Here is a 22,997-nt window from a genome sequence, read left to right as displayed (position 1 = left end):
TATCTTTTGAGGAAAAAACTATGGATGCACAACCTGAGGGTTGAAATACATGTAGGAATAATTGCTGGAATTAAACTATGTACATTAATTCTAGAAACAAATAACATGTCTAATTAAATGTTATCTTGTGCAATAAAAAAAATAAGAAAAATAAAGTAATTGTCGTGCCACACAAAGATAATTAGTTAAGGGGTGGCAGTAGCTCAATCTATAGGGACTTGACTTGGAAGAGGTGGCTTCAGACTGGTTTGTCCCCTTTGACATCTAGAGGCCCCATGTAGTTAGTCAGGATGCAACAGACGCTCCACAGCTGATTGACTGAGCCTGTCATGGACAGAGGAACAAGTCCATCCCAAATATGGTATTCTTTGACCCTGCGTATGGCCCTCTCTACCAAAATCCTCAGACGGGCAATAGCCTGGGTCTTCCGGGTGTCCTCCTCGCTGAGCTGAGCTGTTTTTTTAAGCGGAGGGATAATGAGCGTTGCCTCCACGTCAGAAAGCATCTTCTCAATCAGGAAACCCTTGTCTGCCATTACTCCATCTCCGGGCTGAAGTAACTGTAACAGCTGTGATTTACGAGTTATTTCTATGTCTGAGATGGAGCCTGTATACAGTTTGGAAACAAATGTGATTACACCACATGGGGAGATTCCAATCAGTCCTTTAAAGGTGGTGTGGTTTTTATAGCTGGAGAACATATCTGACTGTAGTGAGAGAGAGGATGCCGTTTCACAGCGTATCTCTGTGCAGTCTATTATGACTCTGACTTCAGGGCAGTACAGCTTGAACTTGTCAGGCAGTGTAGCTTGCACTTTCTCTCTTGACATCCACAATGGCAGTGAGCCAAGAACAAGAAAAAGGTAGCTAGTCCACGTTAAGATGGTGCGACTGACTGTGGACTGGCTGACCTTAAATATGGAGGCCAATGTTCTCTCATGAAGCCCAGCTGCAACACGACACAGAAACATGAAGAACTCGTCAATGAGTGGGAGTTTGCGACGAGGGCTACAGGTAGGTAGATCTTGTGCTGTTCGCTGTGCCTTGGACCAGTAGACTAGTTTGGAAGCAGAGGGCTTAATTGACTCCCAAAACACAGTGAAAACCTCCTTGGAGATGAATTTGGTGTAATACCGAAAGTCATCATCTGTGACACAAAACTGGTAAACCAGGGGCCGGTGCACATCAACTTTCATCTGCTCAAGTTCCATTTCAAGCAATGAAACTTTCAGCTCCAACTCCCGCATTCTTCCAGAGACTGACACTGTGTCCAGTTTGCCTTAAGGGGAAGACAAAGTATACACATCACTAATCCATCTATACATTTTACAATCGAATTCTATATAGCAAGGTCTTTAGCCCACCTGATTTTCAACTCAGGTACAGGTGTGTTGTGTTTTTTATTATTAAAAAGTAAACTTTCTGGTCAAGAACGTGTGACGTGCTGTCAATCCTTTTTTACAATGTAATTAACTCCCATGTATATTTTCTGTAAGACAACATGCTTTTACACTAAGTTTTGCATACTAACCAGGAGATGGACGGCAGTCATAATCATGGTCACTTGCTATGGCACCTGCAGTGCATTGCCTCGTCTGTACCGTTCCCTGTGCATTGTCCTCAATCCTCTGCCCACTGGATTCTCCCCTGTCCTCTGAATTGTCCCCTGGGACAGACATCTCCACACAGTCATCCAGGACAGCAGCACACATACGCTTGCGTACTCGCTGGTGAACTGGCTCCCGAACTTGTGAACCTATCCCGAGAACAGTAAAAAAAAAATCCCACAAAAGTTAACATATTACATCACAAATGCTTTATATACCTACAGGATTATGTTTCATCAGTGGGGTAAAACAAAGTCTTTACAGCAATAAAACAATATTTAATCAATACACATTAAATGCCAGTGATAAATTGGACTTTAACATAAGTCTGGGTTAAAACGTCTTATAAAGGGTTTTAAATCTTACTTAGCTAAACCTGTGAGTTATCTCTCCTCACTCAGTCTACTGATTGATAAATAGAATGGTATCCCGATCTGTTTACTAAAGAGCTGGAGAGACAGGGAGACAACTGTAATAGCTAGGTTTAACATCGTGATGTGATATTTACCCCAGTCATTCCAGTGGAATCTTGAAGGCACTGCTCCTTGTTTAATGCGTGTTCGTCCACTGTTTGTGGTTGATCTATGTAGATCCTCTGGATTGAAATGTTCACTGCACACGTGGGTGCTTCCACGGGTTATTACAAAACTTGGTCCCTCATCCCTCTTGATTGCCCTCACCCATTTAGCACGTACTGATTTATCAGCTGGAAAGTCATGGAAGCTCAAATGGGGGGATTTAGGTTTGTTGTTGGAACAACATGGGACACTGCAGTGTTGTGACATACTGCTGTTGTGAGAAAGAAAAGAGGACAACAATGATTTATCTCTATGGTAATGTTTGCTTTGATATAATATGGTGACAGTAGTAGAAAAATTACTCAAATGTTTTACTTAAGTACAATGAAAAAATGTCCCCCTACGCTTCACCCTTTTACCCTACTGTGAACCACTTCTTTCTTCCTTTATATTCGTACATATCTACAAACAGCTAGGGGTTATCACTTATCATAATGACAAATGCTCTGCTCACCTGGTGACCTGAAGTCCACGTAATAGCTTAGCGTGAAGCCACCCACAAGCACACCAAAAGTGGGGCCAAAACAACTCGCCACCAGAAGAACACCTGCAGAAAAGAGAAACCACAGTGAAACATCAATTTAGTTGATTTTGGCAGAGAAACATTTATACACAAAGGTGACCTTTGAGAAAGTGGAGAAATGTATATTATATCATATTATATTATATTCCTCTATGGGTCTAATCACTGGTCTACACTTTCACTCTCCCTTCCAAGTAATCAAAATGTGTTTTGTGCACACTAGCGTACCAAAGTATAGCCGGTGAGGACTTTTTGCTGGCAAAGTAATCGATGTAGGAGCCACGAGCAGGAGTAGCATCAGGTAGCAGCGTGCTGTTCTCTGTTTGGCAGAGGCCAGAGCTGTTTGCTGTATGGGGGAAAACAGAGAGACAGCAACTAGATATAATAAGTTTTTTTATAAAAGTATAATATTTGCCTCTCTCTCTCTCTCTCTCTCTCTCTCTCTCTCTCTCTCTCTCTCTCTCTCTCTCTCTCTCTCTCTCAGACGTTAAATGGCTTGTGTCTGATGAGCAGAATGCATGTAAGTCAATGGACCAAAAACGCGAATCCCCTTCTAATGGAAACCAGGAAGTAAACAGACGTCACGTGACCCGCTGTGGGTTATTTTTAACTCTATGGTTAGGCCTCTTTAGGTCGTGACCAGGCTCTTCTCTTCGCAGATGAGTGAGGCTGGGAACGAAGCTAGGTAACACTAGGCTACACTAGACTCCAACTATCTCTGAATCAGGGACGTGCTGGCCACTGGGAAATTCGGGAAAATTCCAGAACGGCCGCGCCATTTACGGGCCGCCAAACGGCCGGTGGGCCACCCAAAAAAAAGTATATAAAAAAAAAAAATTGAAAATCCCAGAGCTGAATTTTGGTACTTTAAGTACATTTTGATACCAATACTTTTGTACTTTTACTCAAGTAAATTTTTTATTCCGGACTTTTACTTGTAACAGAGTACTTCTACATTGCAGTATTGATACTTTTACTTAAGTAAGACATTTGAGTACTTTTACCCCCACTGGAGTCGAGCCAATACGGGCTTGGCTGTATTGACTACATGTCCCATCATGCAGTTGTAAGTTGAAAGGTCGTACACTCACTCAGTGAGTGAGGTAACAACAATCATGGCGGCGCTCGGTGCAGCACGGTGTTTATTCCGAAGCTATTCTCGGGTAAAACATGTCGATAAACGGACGCATGTTGTTGTCAGGTTCAGCAGGAGGACGCTGTGTAGCGGAACGACACCCGATCATTGTAAGAGTTGTATGTTTATAAACTGTCTGCATGATAATAAATGTATTGTAATTCATTCCTACCGCTGACCTTGCAGCGTACGTGTGTGTCGTTAGCATCACAGCCTAACTCTATGATCACACAACCCCCATATTCTATATCAGTGGTTCTCAAACCTTTTCATGTCAAGGACCCCCAAAATGATGTGTATTTGGCTGCGGACCCCATCTAAAAAAATGGGATGCCGGAGATTTTTCAAAAATGGCAGATCTACAAGCTCAGGGATTTGCCAGGGAATGCCAGGGATTTAAAAAAAAAGCAGATATAAGCTTGTAGATCTGCTATTTTTGAATAGCCAAAGTATAAAACATGGTAAAAATGGACCCCCCCTCCCATACATGATGTATGTATGTATGTATGTATGTATGTATGTATGTGGTATGTAATATCAGCCATGTATTCCATTCTATGGCTAGCCAGGCATCATGTTCTTGTCTCTGTAGCTTTGTGAACACATTATGTCAAGTTAATATTGCAGCTCTCTTAGTAACAGATGCATCGTATTTCATGTACCATCGTGCAAGGGTGTCGCTTGCCTAAAAGAGCAGATCTACACACTAACAACGGTGTTGTGATATAACACCTTGTAAGCTTGTAGATATTTTTTGTCTCCGCCAGGCCGAAAGGCATGGCGAGAGTATGTTTTACCCCCTGTCCGTCCGTCCGTCCGTCCGTGTGTCCGTGTGTCATTCTGTCATTTTGTGGACAGCTAATCTCTGGCACCGTTGGCTTGATCGCAGCGAAACTGTGCACACACACTCCCTGGATGCCAGAGCAGAACCTCTGCTCCAAATTTTTCACATGGGACTTTTATAGCGCCACCAGGAGGCCAATTTGTGCAAAACACATTTTTGGACAGTACTCCTACAGATTTTGGCCAAAAATCCCGCAAATCGGTACACGGTATCTCAATAGTCATTAAAAGAAATGGCTCATTTCAGATTTTTCATTTTCCATCCTGATTGGCAAAAATTGTCTTTCAAAGTCTGCAGGAGTACTCCGTTTCGAACAAAATGCCTCAAATCATGAACACAGCATGCAACTTCCGTGAAATTTTGCACCCACATTCCCATTAGGCCGAGGAAGAAATGCCATTTGAAAATGTTCAAATCAGCCTCATGGTGGCGCTGTAACAGGCCGATTCGTGTTTTACCTATAACTGCACCGAACAGTGTAAAACTTTGTATGCACACTCTCTAGAGGCCAAGGAAAAACCTTTGCCCAGCATTTTTCACATTTGCCTTTTATAGCGCCACCAGGAGGCAGACTTATGTAAAACATTTTTTTTTATATTAAGCCTTCAGATTTGATCCAAATTTCACGCAAATCGGTACACATGATCTCTATAGTCATGTGATCAAGACGGATCTGTTTGATTTTTCATATTCCATCCTGATTGGCTAACATTGACATGTAATGTTTGCAGGAGTGGCCCGTTTTTAACAAAATGCCGCAAATCATGAACGCAGCGTCCGATTGCGGTGAAACTTTGAATGCACATTTGCACTACGTTGAGGAACAAATGCCACCCTTTTAACATTGGCCTGTTATAGCGCCACCAGCAGGTCAAATTTAGCAAAACACATTTTTAGAACAAAATGCCTCAAATCATGCATTCAGTGTCCGATTGCCGTGCACGGCCTAGGAATAAATGGCACCCTTTTCACATTGGCCTATTATAGCGCCACCAGGAGGCCAAAATAACCTACCTGACCTGGCGGAGACCTGTGCTCCGAGGAGCACTTTTTCTAGTTCTTTTTCTTTTTACAAGCGGCACCGTCATACTACTTATAGATGGCTTCACTTGCACAAGCCATTCAACTAGAATGTGTCCTCCAGCCCCCTCAGACGAACATGCGAAGCCTCAGTACATGGACCCAGCGGTGCAGGACATCCTCACCGGGATAACAGGCCTGGACCTGCAGAAAGTCTTCCGGCCCGTCAAACAGGAGCTGAAGCCGCCCACATACAAACTCATGACTGATGTGCAACTGGAAGAGGTACCGCGTCACTCTGCCTGTGTATCCACTGTTTGTTGGTCTTCATGTACTGTATCTCTCCCTCTCACACAAACTAAGATGATACTGATGTGCACACACACTCATAATCTTTTAGATATTCTTGCTGTGTGTGTGTCTTGTCTCTGGCTCTCTCTCTCTCTCTCTCCTTCACACACACACACGCGTGCGCACGTACCACACTGACTTGCAGAGCGATCTGAATATCCTAAGCAATATTATGGTATTTTCCAGGCGACCAGGCAGGCGACTGAACAGGCAAAGAAGCTACTGAGAAGGCCTCCTGTCTTGCCTGAGAGGAAACCAATCGATGATGTTCTGTCTGTGGACCCGATCCTGGACGGCATGGACACAGCCAGATATGTCTTCACTGACATTACGTACAACATCCCACACAGGGTAGGGAAATGCTGTCTGTCTTATCACATTGAGTGCCAGAGGGTTTTTTAAAACAGGGTACACATCCAGTGCCAGCGTTTTTTTTACCGTTTATCGGCGATCTTTTTAGAGCCGCAGAAGCCACCACGAGGACCCGGATGTAAACAAAGGGTGTCAGGGCGATGGCCGAGGGTCCCGTCTAACGACTGGAACAATAACATTTCTACCGCGATCCGCCATTGCAGAGAGATCGCCCGTCGAAAATGGCTGGTTTTGACCACTGTAAAAAGATCCCATCATTGGGGCGGATGCACGTCCGTTTTTTGGGGCTGACGCCACATCCGTCCATTCCCTTTTTATTTTAAAAGGTCCTAGGATCATTCCTGAGTTGCTTTAAAGTGCCCTCTTGTGGGAAAATAAATAAATATATATATATAATATATATATTAAACTTAATATTACGTTTATGCCACTCAAAGGTTATATTTGCAAAAACGTAATATTAGGTTTTTGGCACTGAATGTGTTATGTACAGTGCCTTGTTGGTCTGACTCCACATAGCCATCTAGATTCATGCTGTGTTTTCCCGTCAGGAGCGGTTCATCGTTGTGCGGGAGCCCAGCGGGACCCTGAGGAAGGCCGCATGGGAGGAGAGAGACAGGCTCATCCAGGTCTACTTCCCTAAGGAGGGACGCAAACTCTCACCGCCCGCCATCTTCAAGGAGGAGAACCTCAAAGTGAGAGATGGGAAAGTTTGATTTAATCAACTATGCTGTCCTTATCCCTCCATGCTACTCTATGCTACACCGTGGTACAGTGCTCTAGTCTAGTATATAGATGTTGTCGGGTAGAAACCTTATTTAAACTTTTTATGAAAGTTGAAAAAATCCGGTTTTGCTCAATGCACATACAAGGTTTCCGGCAGACAGTGACGATATGCAATTTAGGTTTTATGGAACTGAATGTCGCTCTCCCATCACCCTTTTCAAAATTTCATTTTATTTTTTATCTACTTAATGTCCTTAAATCTAAAGAGCTAGTTTTTGTCTGAAAGATGCCTCGATTTCTTCTGTTTATGGAGGGACAATGGTTGATTATTATTGACTCTTTATTATCTCTTTCTTGTCTCCTCTTCCTTCATCATCCCTCCGTGGTTCTCTCACTCCATCAGCTGGTGTTCTCCCAGGAGCGTCACACAGACGTGTTGGACCTTTGCCTGGTCCAGTTTGAGCCAGATTCTGCGGACTACTTCAGGGTAAGATGGCACTGATTCTCTCCCTATATTTTGACAATTGTTTGCCTCGCTGGGGTCAGAATCAGACAGTGTAACCCAGGTAGTAACTGTACTCAGCAAAAGTTGTGACAGAAGGCTGTCATCTTTCTGTCATTTCCGTTCTTGAAAATATATTTTTAAATATCTTTAAAAATATATATATAACTTTTTTAAGGACTTATTTAACGCAAATGGGTGAGACATCTGCTTTATTTATGGCGACTGTTAGGCAGAAGCATTTGAAAACTGTGAGCAGACAGTCTGTCTCGAGAGACTTACACTGGAGAAACGTACACAGAAGTTGATGTTATGCGTTGCACCAGTAAATGTGTGTGTGCGCTTTGTGTTCAGATACATGCAGCCACCTATGAAGACCTGGATAAGCATGGCAGATATGAGCTGTTGCGCTCCAGCAGACACTTTGGAGGCATGGCCTGGTACCTGGTCAACGCACGCAGGGTGGATGGACTCATCGTAGACACGCTGCAGAGAGATCTGTGAGTTTGGGTGTTGTGTAGCTAATCTGTCCATGTTGTAGACGGCTATGGTGATTCATCTTCAATGTTAATTCATCCATTTGTAACTATGAAGCGTGTACAAATGTAACTAAAGTTCTACACTCTGGGAGTTAAATTAACACTGAGAATACATGAGTTTAAAGTCACTATAAGTCCTAGCGCTATTGTCCTGCTTTTGTCCTCACACACACCCATGTGTCCCACAGGCTTCAGGATGCAGTGAGCCTGGTGTCTCTGTTCCACATGGTTCATCCTCACAGTGAGTCAGCCCAGGAGGCTACCAGCCAGCAGGCCACTGGCACAGACCTGCTCAAGGTGAGCGCACGCAACACATAAGAAAACCTTATTGTCATTGTATAACTGCTGAACCAATCAGTGCCATATGTCTTGTGTGCACACTGCCAGTAGGCCACAGAAGTGCCTCCATTAATTGTTTTCACATTATTCTTTTACTTTTTGAAATATTCAACGTAAATTTGTACAATGTGTCTCTGATTGGACTAAAACCTTGCCCAAATTTGGAGTCATACTTCATGGATATATCATAGGTGACTGATGTCACAGGCTGGCCCACATGAAGTCCAAGATCCACATTGGAGCTAGCCTGAAAGAGCGAGCCCTATCGATGGTCTTGAAGGGCGGATCCAAACCCAGGCGGTTGGATTCCAGCGCCGCTTCCTATCCACCTGTTTCCGCGGGAATTTACTGGAGCAAAAATCCTGTGTGGGAAACATCCTGCGGGGGGACCGGAAGTAGGAAATAGCGGCTCAGTGTGTTTACATTTGCCAGCAAAACGTAGCTCGTTCGCAGCTGGCGAACGGGCCTTTTGCATGTAGTTGAAGCGCAAGGGGGCGGGGGGGCGGTGCATGGGGAGAGAGTCAGCGCACTGAAGTCAAGGCACACTACAGACTACTGTGTTGTTGACAGACAACGGATGCACGCTTATTATGAGAAACAACACAAATAAAACATGGCAAAACAGTTGCGTGCATTAGTGCAAGATGAGGGTAAAGGAAACATTCAGTCTAAATGTCCAGTAATTCGCACGCGAAAAGGAAACATTAATGTCCAGTTTGCTAATCCACAACTACTGTGCCAGATAATCAATAAGAGAGTTAAAAAAGAAAAAACTTTTCAGTCATTCAGTCCGACTTCACTGTAGCCTATAGTAGCCTTTTCATAAATTATATTTGTATTAGGCTGTCCTAAGAGTTTATAATATTTAGAGAAATGTAAGGTTTCAAATACAAAAGTATTGGTAGTAGTTGCTGGACATTTAGACTGAATGTTTCATTTATCCTCATCTTGCGCTAATGCACGCAACTGTTTTGCCAGGTTTTATTTGTGTTGTTTCTCATAAGCGTGCATCCGTTGTCCGTCAACAACACAGTAGTCTGTGCCTTGACTTCAGTGCGCTGACTCTCTCCCCCCCCGCCCCCTTGTGCTTCAACTACATGCAAAAGGCCCGTTCGCAGTACAGCTACGTTCTGCTGGCAAATGTAAACACACTGAGCCGCTATTTCCTACTTCCGGTCCCCCCGCAGGATGTTTCCCACACAGGATTTTTGCTCCAGTAAATTCCCGCGGAAACAGGTGGATAGACCATATTCACACGGCGGCCATTTTGGAATTTAACATTGAAAGTGCCACCCCGTTGCCATGGCAACCGGGGTGGCACTTCATTGACTTAATAGCAACATGGCCGCCGTGTGAATATGGTCTATTGCTTCACCAATCTATGTCTCCCCCCCCCCCCCCCCCCCCCCCGGCCTGTGCACGGAACACGCTGACGTCACCAAATTTAGCGCGACGCCCCTCTGCACTCTGATTGGTTAGGAGATAACAAGGTTCACTCCCACTCCGAAACCACCGTTCCTGCATGGTTCCCCCAAATTTTGTAACAAAAAAAAGGCATGGGTTTCCGAGGCTACATTGGAGCCATGCCGCTCCCATGTGATCCCGAGATCCACATGATTAGATTTTTATCCAACAATTAAATCATGTTTTCAAGGTACAGTACCATGGCATTGATGGCAGGTAGTGTTTATGAATTATTCACTGCTATTATGTCTCTTGTATTATGACACAAAATATAAAGATTTCGGCTGATCTGACAATATTTTCAAGTGTCATTTAGCATTTGGGCCCAATATGTGGCGTTTACTTCGAAGGGTTTTGTTGGCAAAGCCAGGAACATTTTCAAATACTAAAATATTGTATTGTTAACATGCTAAATATTGTCGCTGTTAAATAGAAAACTTGTATGTCCAAAACTGTTACTTTTCAGGAAATGGAAAAAAGATCTTGTCTTCCAATTGATCTTACAGTATGTAGTTATTATTTAGTCACAAGCTATTGTTAATACTTTTCATTGGTTAAATATTCATAAAACCCGCGGACAGACTTAACCACTTTCCTGGTGTCTTTCCTGGTGTCCCTTTTTCCCCAAAAAATAGCGCAACATGTTGTGATGAGACGCAATGTGAGCTTGTAGATCAGTTACCTCTGTGCGACACTATTGTACGATGAAGTATAAAATAGGGCATTCATTTATGAAAAAAAGATGAAATATGGAGATACAAGGTTTCTGCCCAACAGTGACGATAGGCAAGAGCCTGAGGCGTCTTTGTGTTGACAAACTATGGAGTTCATTTAAGCACTATTAATACTAATGATTAACCATTTTAAGAATCGTCGTGATAACGTATTATCAAAATAATCGTTTTATTGCAGCCTTAAGTTGCGTTTCAATCTATGCATTGTAAAGGTCACATGAGTCCGAAAGCACACATATTATTAACAGAGGGCGGCGTGGTTCTTGAGGGGTCACGTCAAGGCCATCTCATCTGAGATTTCCTGTGTTCGAGGTTGAGTGTGTTTTTAGTGTGGGAACTCGGGGGCCAGGCCACGGGCACATCAGTTCCTATTAGGGCTCATAGGTTGACCCCTGGCCTCAGAGAAATTGGATGGGACATTGAGAATGACAGCCATATTGATGTGGGAAGGTTAGCAATACAGGGGGATGTGTGTGCGTGCATGTATTTCTGCTATATCCGTCAGAGTTCCTGTAGTGTAGGGCCCCCCTCATTTAGTCATGGTTGATGCTGAAGTTACTGACGCACAGGTTCAACATACCAGCTGATGAATAACCTTGTCACGAGCTGACCAGGTTCCTTTTCATTAACTCAAATGTCAGAATAAATGGACCCCCCAGTGTATTTATTTACCTGCTTAGAATTTCTGTACAACCCATAAGTTAATACCTACTTAGAACCTGGTACTCAGATCAAATTATCTAGAGCTTAATTCCATATGTCATACTAACTCTTCGCACAGTGCTGACCTTATGACCTTCTTCCCTGCAGATCTACGCCCAGAAGGAGTCTCAGAGATCGGGCTACATCGAGCTGGCTCTGCAGACCTACGAACAGACACCTGCAGAGAGCACTGCTGCGTGAATGGACCGGCTCCAGACAGGCATTTTCTTTTTTTAGGAATGTCAATTTCCTGGGTACATTTGAACCGTCCATGGATCTGTGGCAGTCTGTCCAACAACACCCTTGTGGACCAGTCTGGGCTCTGTCTTTTCATTGTGTACTGTATAAAAGAACAATGTTCTGTACATCGTCAAATGCGCATGGGAACTGCAGAATTGCCGTTGTGTACCATGCATATACAGTAACTCATTGTCTGTGGGAGAACATCATAGGGCTGTGTACTTCAACTATGTGCTTAAAGGTGCTGTGATATTTTTGTGGTTAAAACAAAAAGTCACAAATTAGCTAACGGAACTGGAACACTATAAAACTCTCCTGATTGGATGAAATTGATATCCTGAACAGATTTTTTTTTTCTTCCGTTTACTAAATAGCTGGAGAGACGGGGAGACTCCCAGTTACTGAACAAACTACTGCAATGACTGCTAATGTAGAGCTATTTAACACTTATTTTAACAAGAAATATCACTTGCAGCACCTTTAGACCTCAGAGCCAAGACACTCCTGGCACAGTGAATTTATGTATATAACTAAATTAAACATGTTTTTGTATTATGTCTTGTTTGGTTTTTTTGTACTTTTTCAAAGAACTCAGGCCTTGAAATCTATGTAGATGTCTTTATTGAAACAACTTTCACATTTATAGCCCAGCCACATCCAGTTTACATAGATGTCTAGTTAAGGCACTTTTATAATATCAGTTACAACAAAGTGCATTTCCTCAGTTACAACAAAGTGCATTTCCTATCAAATACGTAAGACACTAAAAGGCAGCAGGTTGTGATGACTGCAATCTCAAGATATGCTTAGTTTATGGCACCTGACCTCCTAGGTTCTTTGAGGATACTTATTATATTCAGTGTGAAGTTTCCCTTTTTTCTTAGGATCCCTTTGAGGAAAGGAACACACTTCAGATGGATCCAAAACTTTGTCTTGATGGAGACTAATGTTTAATGCTCAGGGCTTGTGTATCACGCCCTAAATAGCACACATATTGACTAGATCATTGGTTCTCAAAGTGGGGTCTGGGGACCCCCAGGGGTCCTTGAGGGAGTTCCAGGGGGTCCCCAGCTAAATGATGGATAGTTGGGAACCAAATGGACCCTTATGGGTCTGTAACTCTGAAAGTGTACAAATGGAACCAAATGGACCTGTTGGGTCCATTTGTACACTCTCAGAGTTAAAGGGATATTTCACTTTCAAAAAAACTTTTGGTCATTCTATCGTCTACTCAGGCTTTTGTGATCCCCCCAGACCGTTTTTAAGTTGCTTGATTAAGTATTTTGATATTTGATATTCATTTTATCAGACACGCCCCCTTCCTATACAAACCCATTATAACTTCAAACTCCATTTTTAACAGGTTAAAAATGGAGTTTGACGTTATTATGGGTTTGTATAGGAAGGGGGCGTGTCTGATAAAATGAATATCAAATATCTAAATAATGAATCAAGCAACTTAAAAACGGTCTGGGGGGGCTCACAAAAGCCTGAGTAGAAGATAAAATGACCCAAAGTTTTTTTGAAAGTGAAATATCCCTTTAAATTAACATTGATTTTACAATATAAATTGGGGTCCCAGAGATAGAAATGCCATTAAATGGGGGTCCATAGCCAATGCATGTCAAACTGGGGGTCCTTCAAATTAAAATGGTTGCGAATCACCGCTAAGAGCCGTAAAAATCTTATCCTATGGGGGTCCCTGGCATATCTTTTTAAATGGGAGTCCGCGGGCTAATAAGTTTCAATTTGGGGGTCCTTGACATGAAAAAGTTTGAGAACCACTGTTATAGGTGATGCTCCAGTGAGGGTGTTCTTCCAAGATCAATTGTGTACCACAGGTTTGGAAGTTGAGATGAAAGGGAAGACTTCCGCAGAGCCACAATTGTCTGTTCTATTTTCAGTTTGAGACCAATGTAATAAAAAAAAAGTGGTCTCAATTGTGCACTAAAGCTGATATGACTCCATCCTCCCCTCAATAGGTACTTCTCCAGAAAACACTGAGTGAATCTGCAGCCTTCATCACTAAAGGCTTTTCAGCTGATTGATTTTAGGGATGCACCGATATATCTGTATCGAAATCGATATAACCTTACCCGATATTTTATTTTATAATATTTATGTTTGAATGTGAAGATGAAAAAGCCTTGTGATGATGAAGACTGCAGATTCAATCTGTTTTCTGGAGAAGCTTTCAAAGGGGTCAACAATATTGTTGGAAATATGTTAAATTCATTAATTTACATAGTTTGAACTAAAATGTGCATCAGTAGGCCTAATACATCAGGTAGTGAGAAGGCACTGTTTGTTAGAATTCTGAATCTGCACCCATATTACAGTTACTGTATAATAAGTGTATGGTAAACCCTACTGGAAAATGCAATATCGGTCAATTTGACCATGCAAATTATCAACCAAAATTTCAATATCATGCATCCCTAGTTTGTTTATTGCATTTTGCAGTATTAAGAGAAAAAAAAAGATCATATTCCACATCACAGATGACACGAGGACCATGACTTCCCTCTCAGTCTGGGTTTTTTCTTAGTTTCTTCTCATGTCTTAAACCTTAATTTGAGAGACAGAACACAGGGAGAGAGTAGGGGATGCAGCAAGGTATCAAACCACACCCTAACCCTGACTATTGGGATGCCCTTTCATGAAGATTCTTGCTCACTGGTATGGTAATATATTAATTGCGTATCATTTCCCCATCAATCCAGACGTAGTTCAGCAGAGATGCACATTTCCAATGCCTACTTCATTGGGTAAGTGTCGGGGCAGACATGGTTTCTTTTTTTAGAAATCGGGTTTAGAGAATTTATGTGGCCATTGTGGGGAAAAAAAATCAGTGACCGATAATATAAAAAAAAACTTGTTTACGGTACTTGAAAAGGTTACACAGTATGACATTAATGTTATGTCTGCTCAACATCCTGGATTTAGCCCCAAATATATTTTTCTTTTCTTTTCTTTTTTCACAACCTTTTATTGTTCAGTGAAACAGGGGTAAAAATACAGCAAACAAATATGTCGCGAATCTCCAAGGGGAAACTTCATATCCCATCATGCACTATATTGCTCCATCACAGGTGACACAGGTCTCAGCCAGTGTTGCCACTGGTCTGCTTATTGTAATTTTCCCCCAAGATTTTATTTGAAAATAGCAGATCTACAAGCACACAACGCGTCGCGATGCGACGCGCTGTGAGCTTGTAGATCTGCTATTTTCAAATAGCTGATGTGTGTTTAAAGTGCTCATGTGACCCATAGTCGCTTCTTTTGGGCTTGTTTTCCTAGACCTGGTTGCTTGTTTCTGTCACAGAGTCTGGCAACACTGGTCTCAGTTACCTCAGTCTCTCTCTGCCAGGGCCATCAAATGTGTATCCACCTCAGACTCCGTCAGAATCCTGAACTTGGTGTCCTGTGTCGTGACAACTCCCACCTCCAGCTCAGAGGGCTTGAAATCAATGGACAGGACCGTTGAGAGACAGGAGATTGCCGTCTCGATGGCTTGTTCAAAGGTCCAGTCGAATTTCTTTTTAACCTTCTTCTCCAGGAAACTGGTGGCTTCTCTCTGCTTGACCCCAGCAGAGGTGGCCTTGAAGCCACTGTAATAGCCTGCCGGATCACACTTGTACACCTGAGGTTTTTTATCCTCATCGATGCCAATGACTATCATGCAGCAGCCCAGGGGTCTCATCTCCGCATTCTGCGTGTAGATCTGTGAGATGTCCGCAATTCTCTTGCATAGCATGTCCACTGGGATCTCATATGCGTACTTGTATTGCCAGTTGGCTGCCTCAGCGCGAGCTCGATGGACCTGGGACCTGCTGTCGGCTGTCATGCCACTCATCACACATCCAATATTCTCTGAGATACGGAAGAGTTGGGTGACTGTGGCGGCATCTAGCAGCTTGTCTGGTACTTTCTTCTGTGTTACAACAACCGCACAGTCCTTCCCTCTGACTGCTACGGACGTGAGTCCCCCTTGGCTTATAGCTTTGAAAGCATATTCGACTTGGTGAAGTTTACCGTCAGGAGAGAATATAGTGATCTGACGATCAAAGCCGGCACTTAATCCACGAGACATTTTAGACACCGAAAGGATTCCAGTTGCTCATCCAAAAGTATTTATGTAAACAGGTTTAATCAAAACCCTTCTCCTCTTATAGCTTTTTGGCTGAGTTTGCCTCGAATCTCACATCATGAAATGATGATGTCAGCCTTGCCCAAATAGGGAGTTACACAGGGTTCCAAGTACTCTGGGTTGGACATATCAGGTAACCATGGCAACTTGATATTGACACACATGCCTTTTTAACAGTCGCCCCAAGATTTATTTCGGAAATATGTACAATACAATACAAAGGCCCTAAAGGAGGTTGTCCTAGTAAGGCAGTGCAAGGTGAATAATCTGGGCCTCACATGAATTTGAACTTCCACAGAATGTACTGTCATCTGCTGAAGAGAGCACTTGAGAGACAAACAGGCATTGTGCTTTAAGCGCATAAAATTTGTAATAGCTAACATAATATAAAAAAAGGTTTTATGCAAATTCAAACCAAATGATAAGACTAACCCTTTCCCACTGTCAATAAATGGCAGGGTTTTCCATGTGTTGCCAGTTTAGTGGCCTTGTGGTTACAGTGTCCGCCCTGAGACTGGGAGGTTGTTGTCTAACCCTCGGGCCGAGTCATACCAAAGACTATTAAAATGGTACCCAATGCCTCCCTGCTCGGCACTCAGCATCAAGGGTTGGATTGGCTTGGATTGGACATGACTAGCGTCATGTCCAGGGGGTGTACAGTACTTATACATCAAGCTGCCTCATGCTACAGAAACAGGAGATAGACTCCTGAACTATGGGCCACATGGCTCAGGAACCATTGGTTCGCAATGCTCTTTACTTACTATTCCATGTGTACAATAACTATTGGCCATCACATACAACACAAATACCTGGGTATGAACCAGTCACAATGATTAACTGAACAAGACAGGGTCCAAAATGGCATGCCTCCATCTCTGACATCGTATTGATCAAAACAAGAATTTCACCCACTTCTTTACACATGTAAACCTGTGTTGTGAAGATAAAATGTATTCTGATTTTGATCATAATAGTCTTGCTCAAATATGTAGAGACGGCAGGATGTTCTGCATATATTTTCACACTTATTTGCATTGTATTGTAGGGATAACTAGCTCTTAAAGAGGCATGCCGTAGTGACAATAAAGGTGCACAATCTTTTGTAATTTATTATATAGGGTGCGTTCGGAAATGTGCACCAGGAGCGCACTCGCCTATTAGTTTGTATTGGCCAGTGCGCTCAGTGCTACATTTCCGAACACACCCTAGATGTTCAGGCTGCAGCCTTCACGCCTATATTTTTGGCCCCTTCATTCACCTGGTCTCCATATATGGACATGTCACGTCTGCCATGTCTGCAAAAGGCCAATTTTTTTGTCACATTCTATAAACATCACTGTACTGCTACGTTCCCCACTGCGGCAGGAGGTGGAGGGAACAAAAAGCGAAGCGTCATAGTTGAGAAATGTTCAACTTTGCCGCTGTCACTGTGGTGAGACAGAGCGCCAGCCAACCAGAAGCTTGCTGTGGTCTGAAGTAGGTATGGACTAGGCGTACTGTATACACTCAAAATCACATTACAAAGACATTCGGTCCAGTGGTTTGTGAGATTAGCTCTGGACAGACGCGCACACACGTACTGTAGTGTAGGCCCACACGCCTTGTTATTGTGATTGTAGTCATTCATAAAAAATAAAACAAACATTGATTGTTAAATGTGTATGTTGTAGTTACTGCTTTGTCAATTGTCATTTGTATTGTTTTAAAATTCAGTGTTTCATGTATAATTTCTAACCAAAACAATGTTAAGATGACTGCCGCCATCAGACATAAATTATATTCATGTGAACTGCTCCAAAACGATTTAGCAAAGATTGAGTTAACTGTCCTGTAAAATGCAGTTTTGGGTCCTGGATCAATGATCTCAGATTCACCAGTGAATTACTTGATTTGTAATGCCGTACATATACTGTGCCATTCCCCCTGTGGATAATGATCATGGGGGGAAAAAATCCCAGGGTCTTGACATTTGAACATGTTGGGGAGGTTTTCGGAGGTGTTATCAATTTAGTTTACGGTTTGTGGTTAATAGTGGTGCAGTATAGGGGAGAAATAACTAAAACATAAAAATCCACACCACCAGATGATACTCAGATATGAAAATAGAGACCAAATGCAGGACCGTGACTTCTTCTCTTTGAGTTTGAGTGTAATCATAATTCTTATCTTGATGGCATATCATTTCCCCGCTAAACAATAAGGGGTGGTCATAGCTGAGTGGTTAGTGAGCCCGCCTAGGGAGCCAGAGGCCCTGGTTGCCCCAGGTACGATTCCAGGCCAGGCCAGCAAATGTGTCGATGAAATGAAATTTGTCCCTGAGCAAGACTTTTAACCCCTAATTGCTCACAGGCCCTCATTGGAAACAAGACCGCAAGGACTTTCACGGACCTGTTAAAGGAATTATCCTTATATCCTAATCCAGACTTAGTTCAGCATAGATGCACACAAACAGATGTAAATCACCCCTGTGTCACGGTGGGGGCTTTAGCAGGTCCTGCAGACGACCCTCTTTGACAAGCTGGTAAGGAAGCTGGAGCTTCTTGTTCACCTGAACCTGGAGGGAGGGACGGTGCTGGAGGAGCAGCTTGCAAACCTCCTCCTGACCACGTTCTGCAGCCTTGTGTAAAGGGGATGCTCCGTCATCATCACATAGCTGAGGATCTGCTCTGTGTTCTAACAGGAGCCTAACCACGTCCAGATGACCACAGTATGCTGCTCGATGGAGCGGCGTTGCACCCCCCGGCGTCTGGGGCGAGGCACATGCACCACTCTCAAGAAGGAACCTGCATACAGTAAGCTGGCCACTGCGACTAGCATAGTGCAGGGCAGTGAAATTTGACATGTCTCTCAGGTTGGGGTCTGTGCCCTTCCGGACCAATTTCCTGACTCTATCCAGGTCTCCATCCATGGCTGCAGACCAGATACCTCTTTCAAAGTCCATTTCAGTCAGTGTCTGGTAGGTACTAGACACGGCAACTTTGTGGGAGCAACAAGAACATTGTTCTGTATCAGACGTCATCGGGCAAAGTGACAGAAGTCCCAACACAATCCCTGTCAAAACAAAATGCCAAACTCAGCTTCTGGGATATGGGTGGGGTGGTGGTCAAAGTTAACCAAATAAAGGAGATGGTGATGGTTAGGATGACATCATCACTATATTAGGTTGCCTAATTGTAGTTGGAGGGGGAACTGCATAGTAGCTGATTATGGGACGCATACCCCTCCAGTTATGCCATACCGTTGTCAGAGAACCCATTATACCCATGTCTGTGTCTTATGCCCAGATATGGAGATCTTTGTATCTGTCTGCCTGTGTCCCTTCTATGCCCATATATTATGTCAACCTCTAGGTCAAGGTTCACTTTATTTGTCTACCATGGTTGAAAGTTGTCTTGGGGTAAAAGTCTAAAAAGCTAGTACAGTGGGTATATACTCTGGCAGTTAAAAGTACTGTATAAGGCCTAATTCATCTCCAGTAGCCATAGAAGTCAGCACAGCAGTTGCACTAAGTTCCTTTCTGTTGAGATTGAAAACAAAAAGTGGCGGAACTGGAAACAACCAGGATGTGCTTCCTGTAGACAAGATGGTCATTCTCCTTCTTCCCCACTTTCCACTTAATCTTCAGTAGCTTCTGATCCTTTAATAAACAAACTCGCAGAGCAGCTTAGTATTGCTTGGCAAATCTCTTGTTTTTCTTCTTGACTTTTACATTGAGGGAGCATTCTATGGAGCTGCTGGGTGTTGTATCGAACCAGAAACTTCTGACATGTTCTGATTGTTCCTCCCACATGCAAACAGTTCAGGAAGCATGGCACTTTCTGCCCTTGATTTTCAAAACTGGTGATGAAAGGCAATGCAGACCAGATGAGTCTGTAATGGCTTTTCGGGCAGCGCAGGAATACAATTCCAGTTAGGGCATTAAGATATTTCACAGAGAATCTAATGCTGCAATGCGCTGCTCCGTAGTCACCGTGGGTCTGAGCCACCGCTCCCCTGACCGCCTGTGCGATGGAGTCTTTACAGAGCAGCAATAAGCTGTTGCAGTCTGACACGTTCACTTCACACAGTAAATACCGTGACTTCACAGGGATCATCGCTGTAGGCTACCTTTCTTCTTCAATGGACACACAATGTACTCAACACACTATATGGAGATCTCTGTCCCTTTTATGCCCAAATATGGAGATGCCTGATGTCATCAAAATGACAGTGGTGTAAAGTAATTAAGTACATTTACAGTACTGTACTTAAGTACAATTTTGAGATTTTTTTTTTTTACTGAAGTGGAGTATTTCCAGTTTTCAATACTTTTACTTCTACTCCACTACATCTAAGAGGCAAATATTGTACTTTTACTCCACTACAATTATTTGAAAACTTTAGTTACTAGTTACTTTGCAGTCACTAACTGTAGCCTACATATGGGACTTCTACTGGCTAAGCGGCACAAACATGTCGTGATGCTTTGACAAGCCTCAAGTGACTCAGTATAGAGTAGAGAGCATCACATGTGTATTGAATGGTCCGCACTCTACAGGATTAACAAAGTCGTACCTTAATATCTAGTCAATTACTTTTCTACGGTTAACGATGTCCACTGTTATTCCACCAAAGGGAACTCCACAGACCTTGTATATATCAGATTCAAAAGCTGTATGGGGAGGACTCATTTTGACGGAGTATAAACTCTGTCTTCAGCAGCTGTGTGGAACGGTTTACTTGCAAGTTGGAGTTGATTAGCTCCATCGTTAGCGTCAAGTCATCTGAATGAATATCAGATCAGCTGGATCTAACTACCATTTTGTTGAGTTTAAACAGGTTCCCTTTACAGTACCACGTTCTTTACTCCTTTACTTGTCTAGTATGTTGAAGTTGCATTTATCATTGTCTCCGCCATGGCGAGAGAGTATGTTTTGCACCCTGTCCGTCAGTCCGTGTGTCCGTCCGTCCGTGTGTCCTTTCTGTCCGTTAGCAGCTAATCTCCAGCACCGTTGGCCCGGTCGCTGCGAAACTGTGCACACACACTACCTCTGATAACATGCGCCTGTTATAGCGCCACCAGGAGGCCGATTTGTGCAAAATCTTTTTTTTATATTACTCCTACAGATTTTATCCAAACGTCATGCAAATCGGTACACAGTATCTCTATAGTCATTTGATCAACACAGATCTGTCCAATTTCCCATATTTCATCCTCATTGGCTAAGGTTGGCTTCCACAGTTTGCAGGATTGGTCCGTTTTGAACAAAATGCCTCAAATCATGAACGCAGCTTGCGATTTCCGTGAAATTTCACACGCACATTCCCACTAGGCAGAGGAAGAAATACCACCCTTTTCACATTGGCCTGTTATAGCGCCACCACCAGGTCTAATTTAGCAAAACACATCTTCGTAACAAAATGCCGCAAATCATGAATGCAGTGTCCGATTGCCGTGAAAGGCCTAAGAATAAATGGCACCCTTTTCACATTGGCCTATTATAGGACCACCAGGAGGCCACAATAACGTACCTGACCTGGCGGAGACCTGTGCTCCGAGGAGCACTTTATCTAGTTGATTCTATTTTTCTGTATGTATCGGCTACCCCCCAAAGGCCATGGCACTCAGTTAAGTTCACATGATGTTGGATGGGTTACAGAGCCATGCCATTATAGTTGTCAGATTCAAAGAATATTACAATTTACAATTTAGGCATTTAGCAGATGCTCTTATCCAGAGTGAGATAAACACATACAGTATATGAAACGCAGAGAGAGAGTGTAGTAGTGCCTTAGTAAACTAGGAAAACCAAGAATCTAGCATCAGTCTAAGCAATATACTATATATAAAAAAGAAAAATCTGTACATTGAAACTAAAGGATACTAGGTAAAGAATGAACCTAACATCTTATCGAGGATTGAGTTCCTTGGCCTGCTGGTAGGCAGCATGCACAACAAATTGGACACTGATGAATAGTGAATTTGCGAGATTGGCCATGGACACACATTAAAACTGCATGTGCATGGAGGTTGCAAAGGACTGCAGAGGCAAAGGCATGTCAAGAATTGGGCTGTTCATTTCACAGCTGTTCGGCGGGTGAGGTGGGATTCCAATTCATAACATCTGCCTCTTCTCGAACTCCTTGAACATAGTGCTTTCTATCAGGGCAGGTGACATGCTAACAACAACCCCGGCTGACTGCAGGGCAGCAATTTTCTCTTTGGCTCCATCCACCCTTGCCTCCAGCAGTGATGGCACCGGCATGACCCATCCTACGACCAGGAGGAGCTGTCAGACCCGCAATGAAGGACACCACAGGCTTGGCTTTAGCTCCGCAGTTGTGCCGTTTGAGGAACTCTGCGGCGTCCTCCTCAGCGCTGCCTCCAATTTCTCCGATGAGGATGATGCCCTCTGTCTTCGGGTCCTGCAGGAACACCTCCAGACAGTCAATGAAGTTTGTTCCATTGAATGGATCGCCACCAATGCCAATGCAGAGTGACTGACCGAGGCCAACTTGGGTAGTCTGGTGCACCGCCTCATATGTGAGGGTACCCGATCTGGACACAATGCCAATTCTTCCTTTCTTGTGAACGTGGCCTGGCATGATCCCAATTTTACATTCTCCAGGATTTATGACTCCTGGGCAGTTGGGGCCGATGAGGCGGGTGTTGTTCTGACGCAGCAACTTGCGCTTCACTCGCACCATATCCTGCCATATCCTGCTGGGGAATTCCCTCAGTGATACACACCGCAAGAGGCACCTCTGCATCAATCGCTTCAATAATGGCCTCTGCCGCGAACGGAGGGGGGACATAGATCATGGTGGCATCTGCCCCTGTGCCCTCTCTCGCCTCCTTGACAGAATTGAAGACTGGCAGCCCAAGGTGTGTCTTGCCCCCCTTGCCAGGAGAAACTCCTCCAACTAACTGGGAGCCATAGTCCAGAGCCCCCTGACTGTGAAGTGTCCCCTGCTTCCCTGTGAACCCTTGGCAAATGACTTTGGTGTTCCTGTCGATGTAGAGGTTCTTCCTACTGCCAGTATAACAACAGTGCCTCACTCCACTACTATGCTGCAGGAGCAGCCTGGAAAACAACCTGCAGTGGGACATTTTGATCATTCACCTTGAAAACTGTTAAAGTCGCATCTGCCCCATTCAACTCTGTGTGATTCCCCTAATAGGGTGTCCA

General features: G+C 43.5%; 3 protein-coding genes, 1 long non-coding RNA gene and 1 pseudogene across 5 annotated transcripts; 1 reads left to right on the top strand and 4 right to left on the bottom strand.

Moving 5' to 3' along the window:
• Positions 1–1,660: 1,660 nt before the first annotated feature.
• On the bottom strand, positions 1,661–2,718 carry LOC308084852. The gene is made up of 3 exons (XR_013933122.1): positions 2,639–2,718; positions 2,115–2,395; positions 1,661–1,755 (listed from the first exon to the last, which is right to left on the bottom strand). It is a non-coding gene; the product is annotated as an uncharacterized lncRNA (long non-coding RNA).
• A 1,099-nt stretch (positions 2,719–3,817) lies between these two features.
• Positions 3,818–12,230, top strand: mrps22 (mitochondrial ribosomal protein S22). The gene is made up of 8 exons (XM_080428064.1): positions 3,818–3,952; positions 5,831–5,991; positions 6,244–6,408; positions 6,981–7,124; positions 7,559–7,642; positions 8,012–8,157; positions 8,385–8,493; positions 11,544–12,230. Exons 1-8 carry the CDS (start codon positions 3,823–3,825, stop codon positions 11,634–11,636), a joined length of 1,032 nt encoding a protein of 343 aa, XP_080284190.1. The 5' UTR covers positions 3,818–3,822; the 3' UTR covers positions 11,637–12,230.
• Positions 12,231–15,027: 2,797 nt separating this feature from the next.
• Positions 15,028–15,768, bottom strand: LOC308085552 (proteasome subunit alpha type-6-like; the record flags this gene model as incomplete). The annotated part of the gene is made up of 1 exon (XM_080428751.1): positions 15,028–15,768. One exon carries the CDS (start codon positions 15,766–15,768, stop codon positions 15,028–15,030), a length of 741 nt encoding a protein of 246 aa, XP_080284877.1.
• Positions 15,769–18,298: 2,530 nt separating this feature from the next.
• Positions 18,299–18,847, bottom strand: LOC308085206 (uncharacterized protein; the record flags this gene model as incomplete). Its single annotated transcript, XM_080428288.1, has 1 exon — positions 18,299–18,847. The coding sequence occupies one exon, from the start codon at positions 18,845–18,847 to the stop codon at positions 18,299–18,301; it is 549 nt and encodes a 182-aa protein (XP_080284414.1).
• A 3,076-nt stretch (positions 18,848–21,923) lies between these two features.
• On the bottom strand, positions 21,924–22,918 carry LOC308085589 (succinate--CoA ligase [ADP/GDP-forming] subunit alpha, mitochondrial-like; annotated as a pseudogene). The gene has a single exon. The product of its transcript is annotated as a succinate--CoA ligase [ADP/GDP-forming] subunit alpha, mitochondrial-like (transcript).
• Positions 22,919–22,997: the final 79 nt, after the last annotated feature.

This window comes from Gymnoscopelus braueri (genome assembly GCF_963280865.1).
Source record: "Gymnoscopelus braueri genome assembly, chromosome: 5".
NCBI lineage: Eukaryota > Metazoa > Chordata > Actinopteri > Myctophiformes > Myctophidae > Gymnoscopelus > Gymnoscopelus braueri.
Note: the sequence above shows the minus strand (reverse complement) of the source record. Positions and strands in the feature narration are given on the sequence as shown.

Excerpts from the sequence above, each read along its gene's own strand:
- mrps22 (XM_080428064.1), top strand. The coding sequence starts at position 3,823 with ATGGCGGCGCTCGGTGCAGCACGGTGTTTATTCCGAAGCTATTCTCGG. Across the intron at positions 7,125-7,558 it reads TCAAGGAGGAGAACCTCAAA|CTGGTGTTCTCCCAGGAGCG; the intron begins GTGAGAGATGGG and ends TCACTCCATCAG. Across the intron at positions 8,494-11,543 it reads CTGGCACAGACCTGCTCAAG|ATCTACGCCCAGAAGGAGTC; the intron begins GTGAGCGCACGC and ends TCTTCCCTGCAG.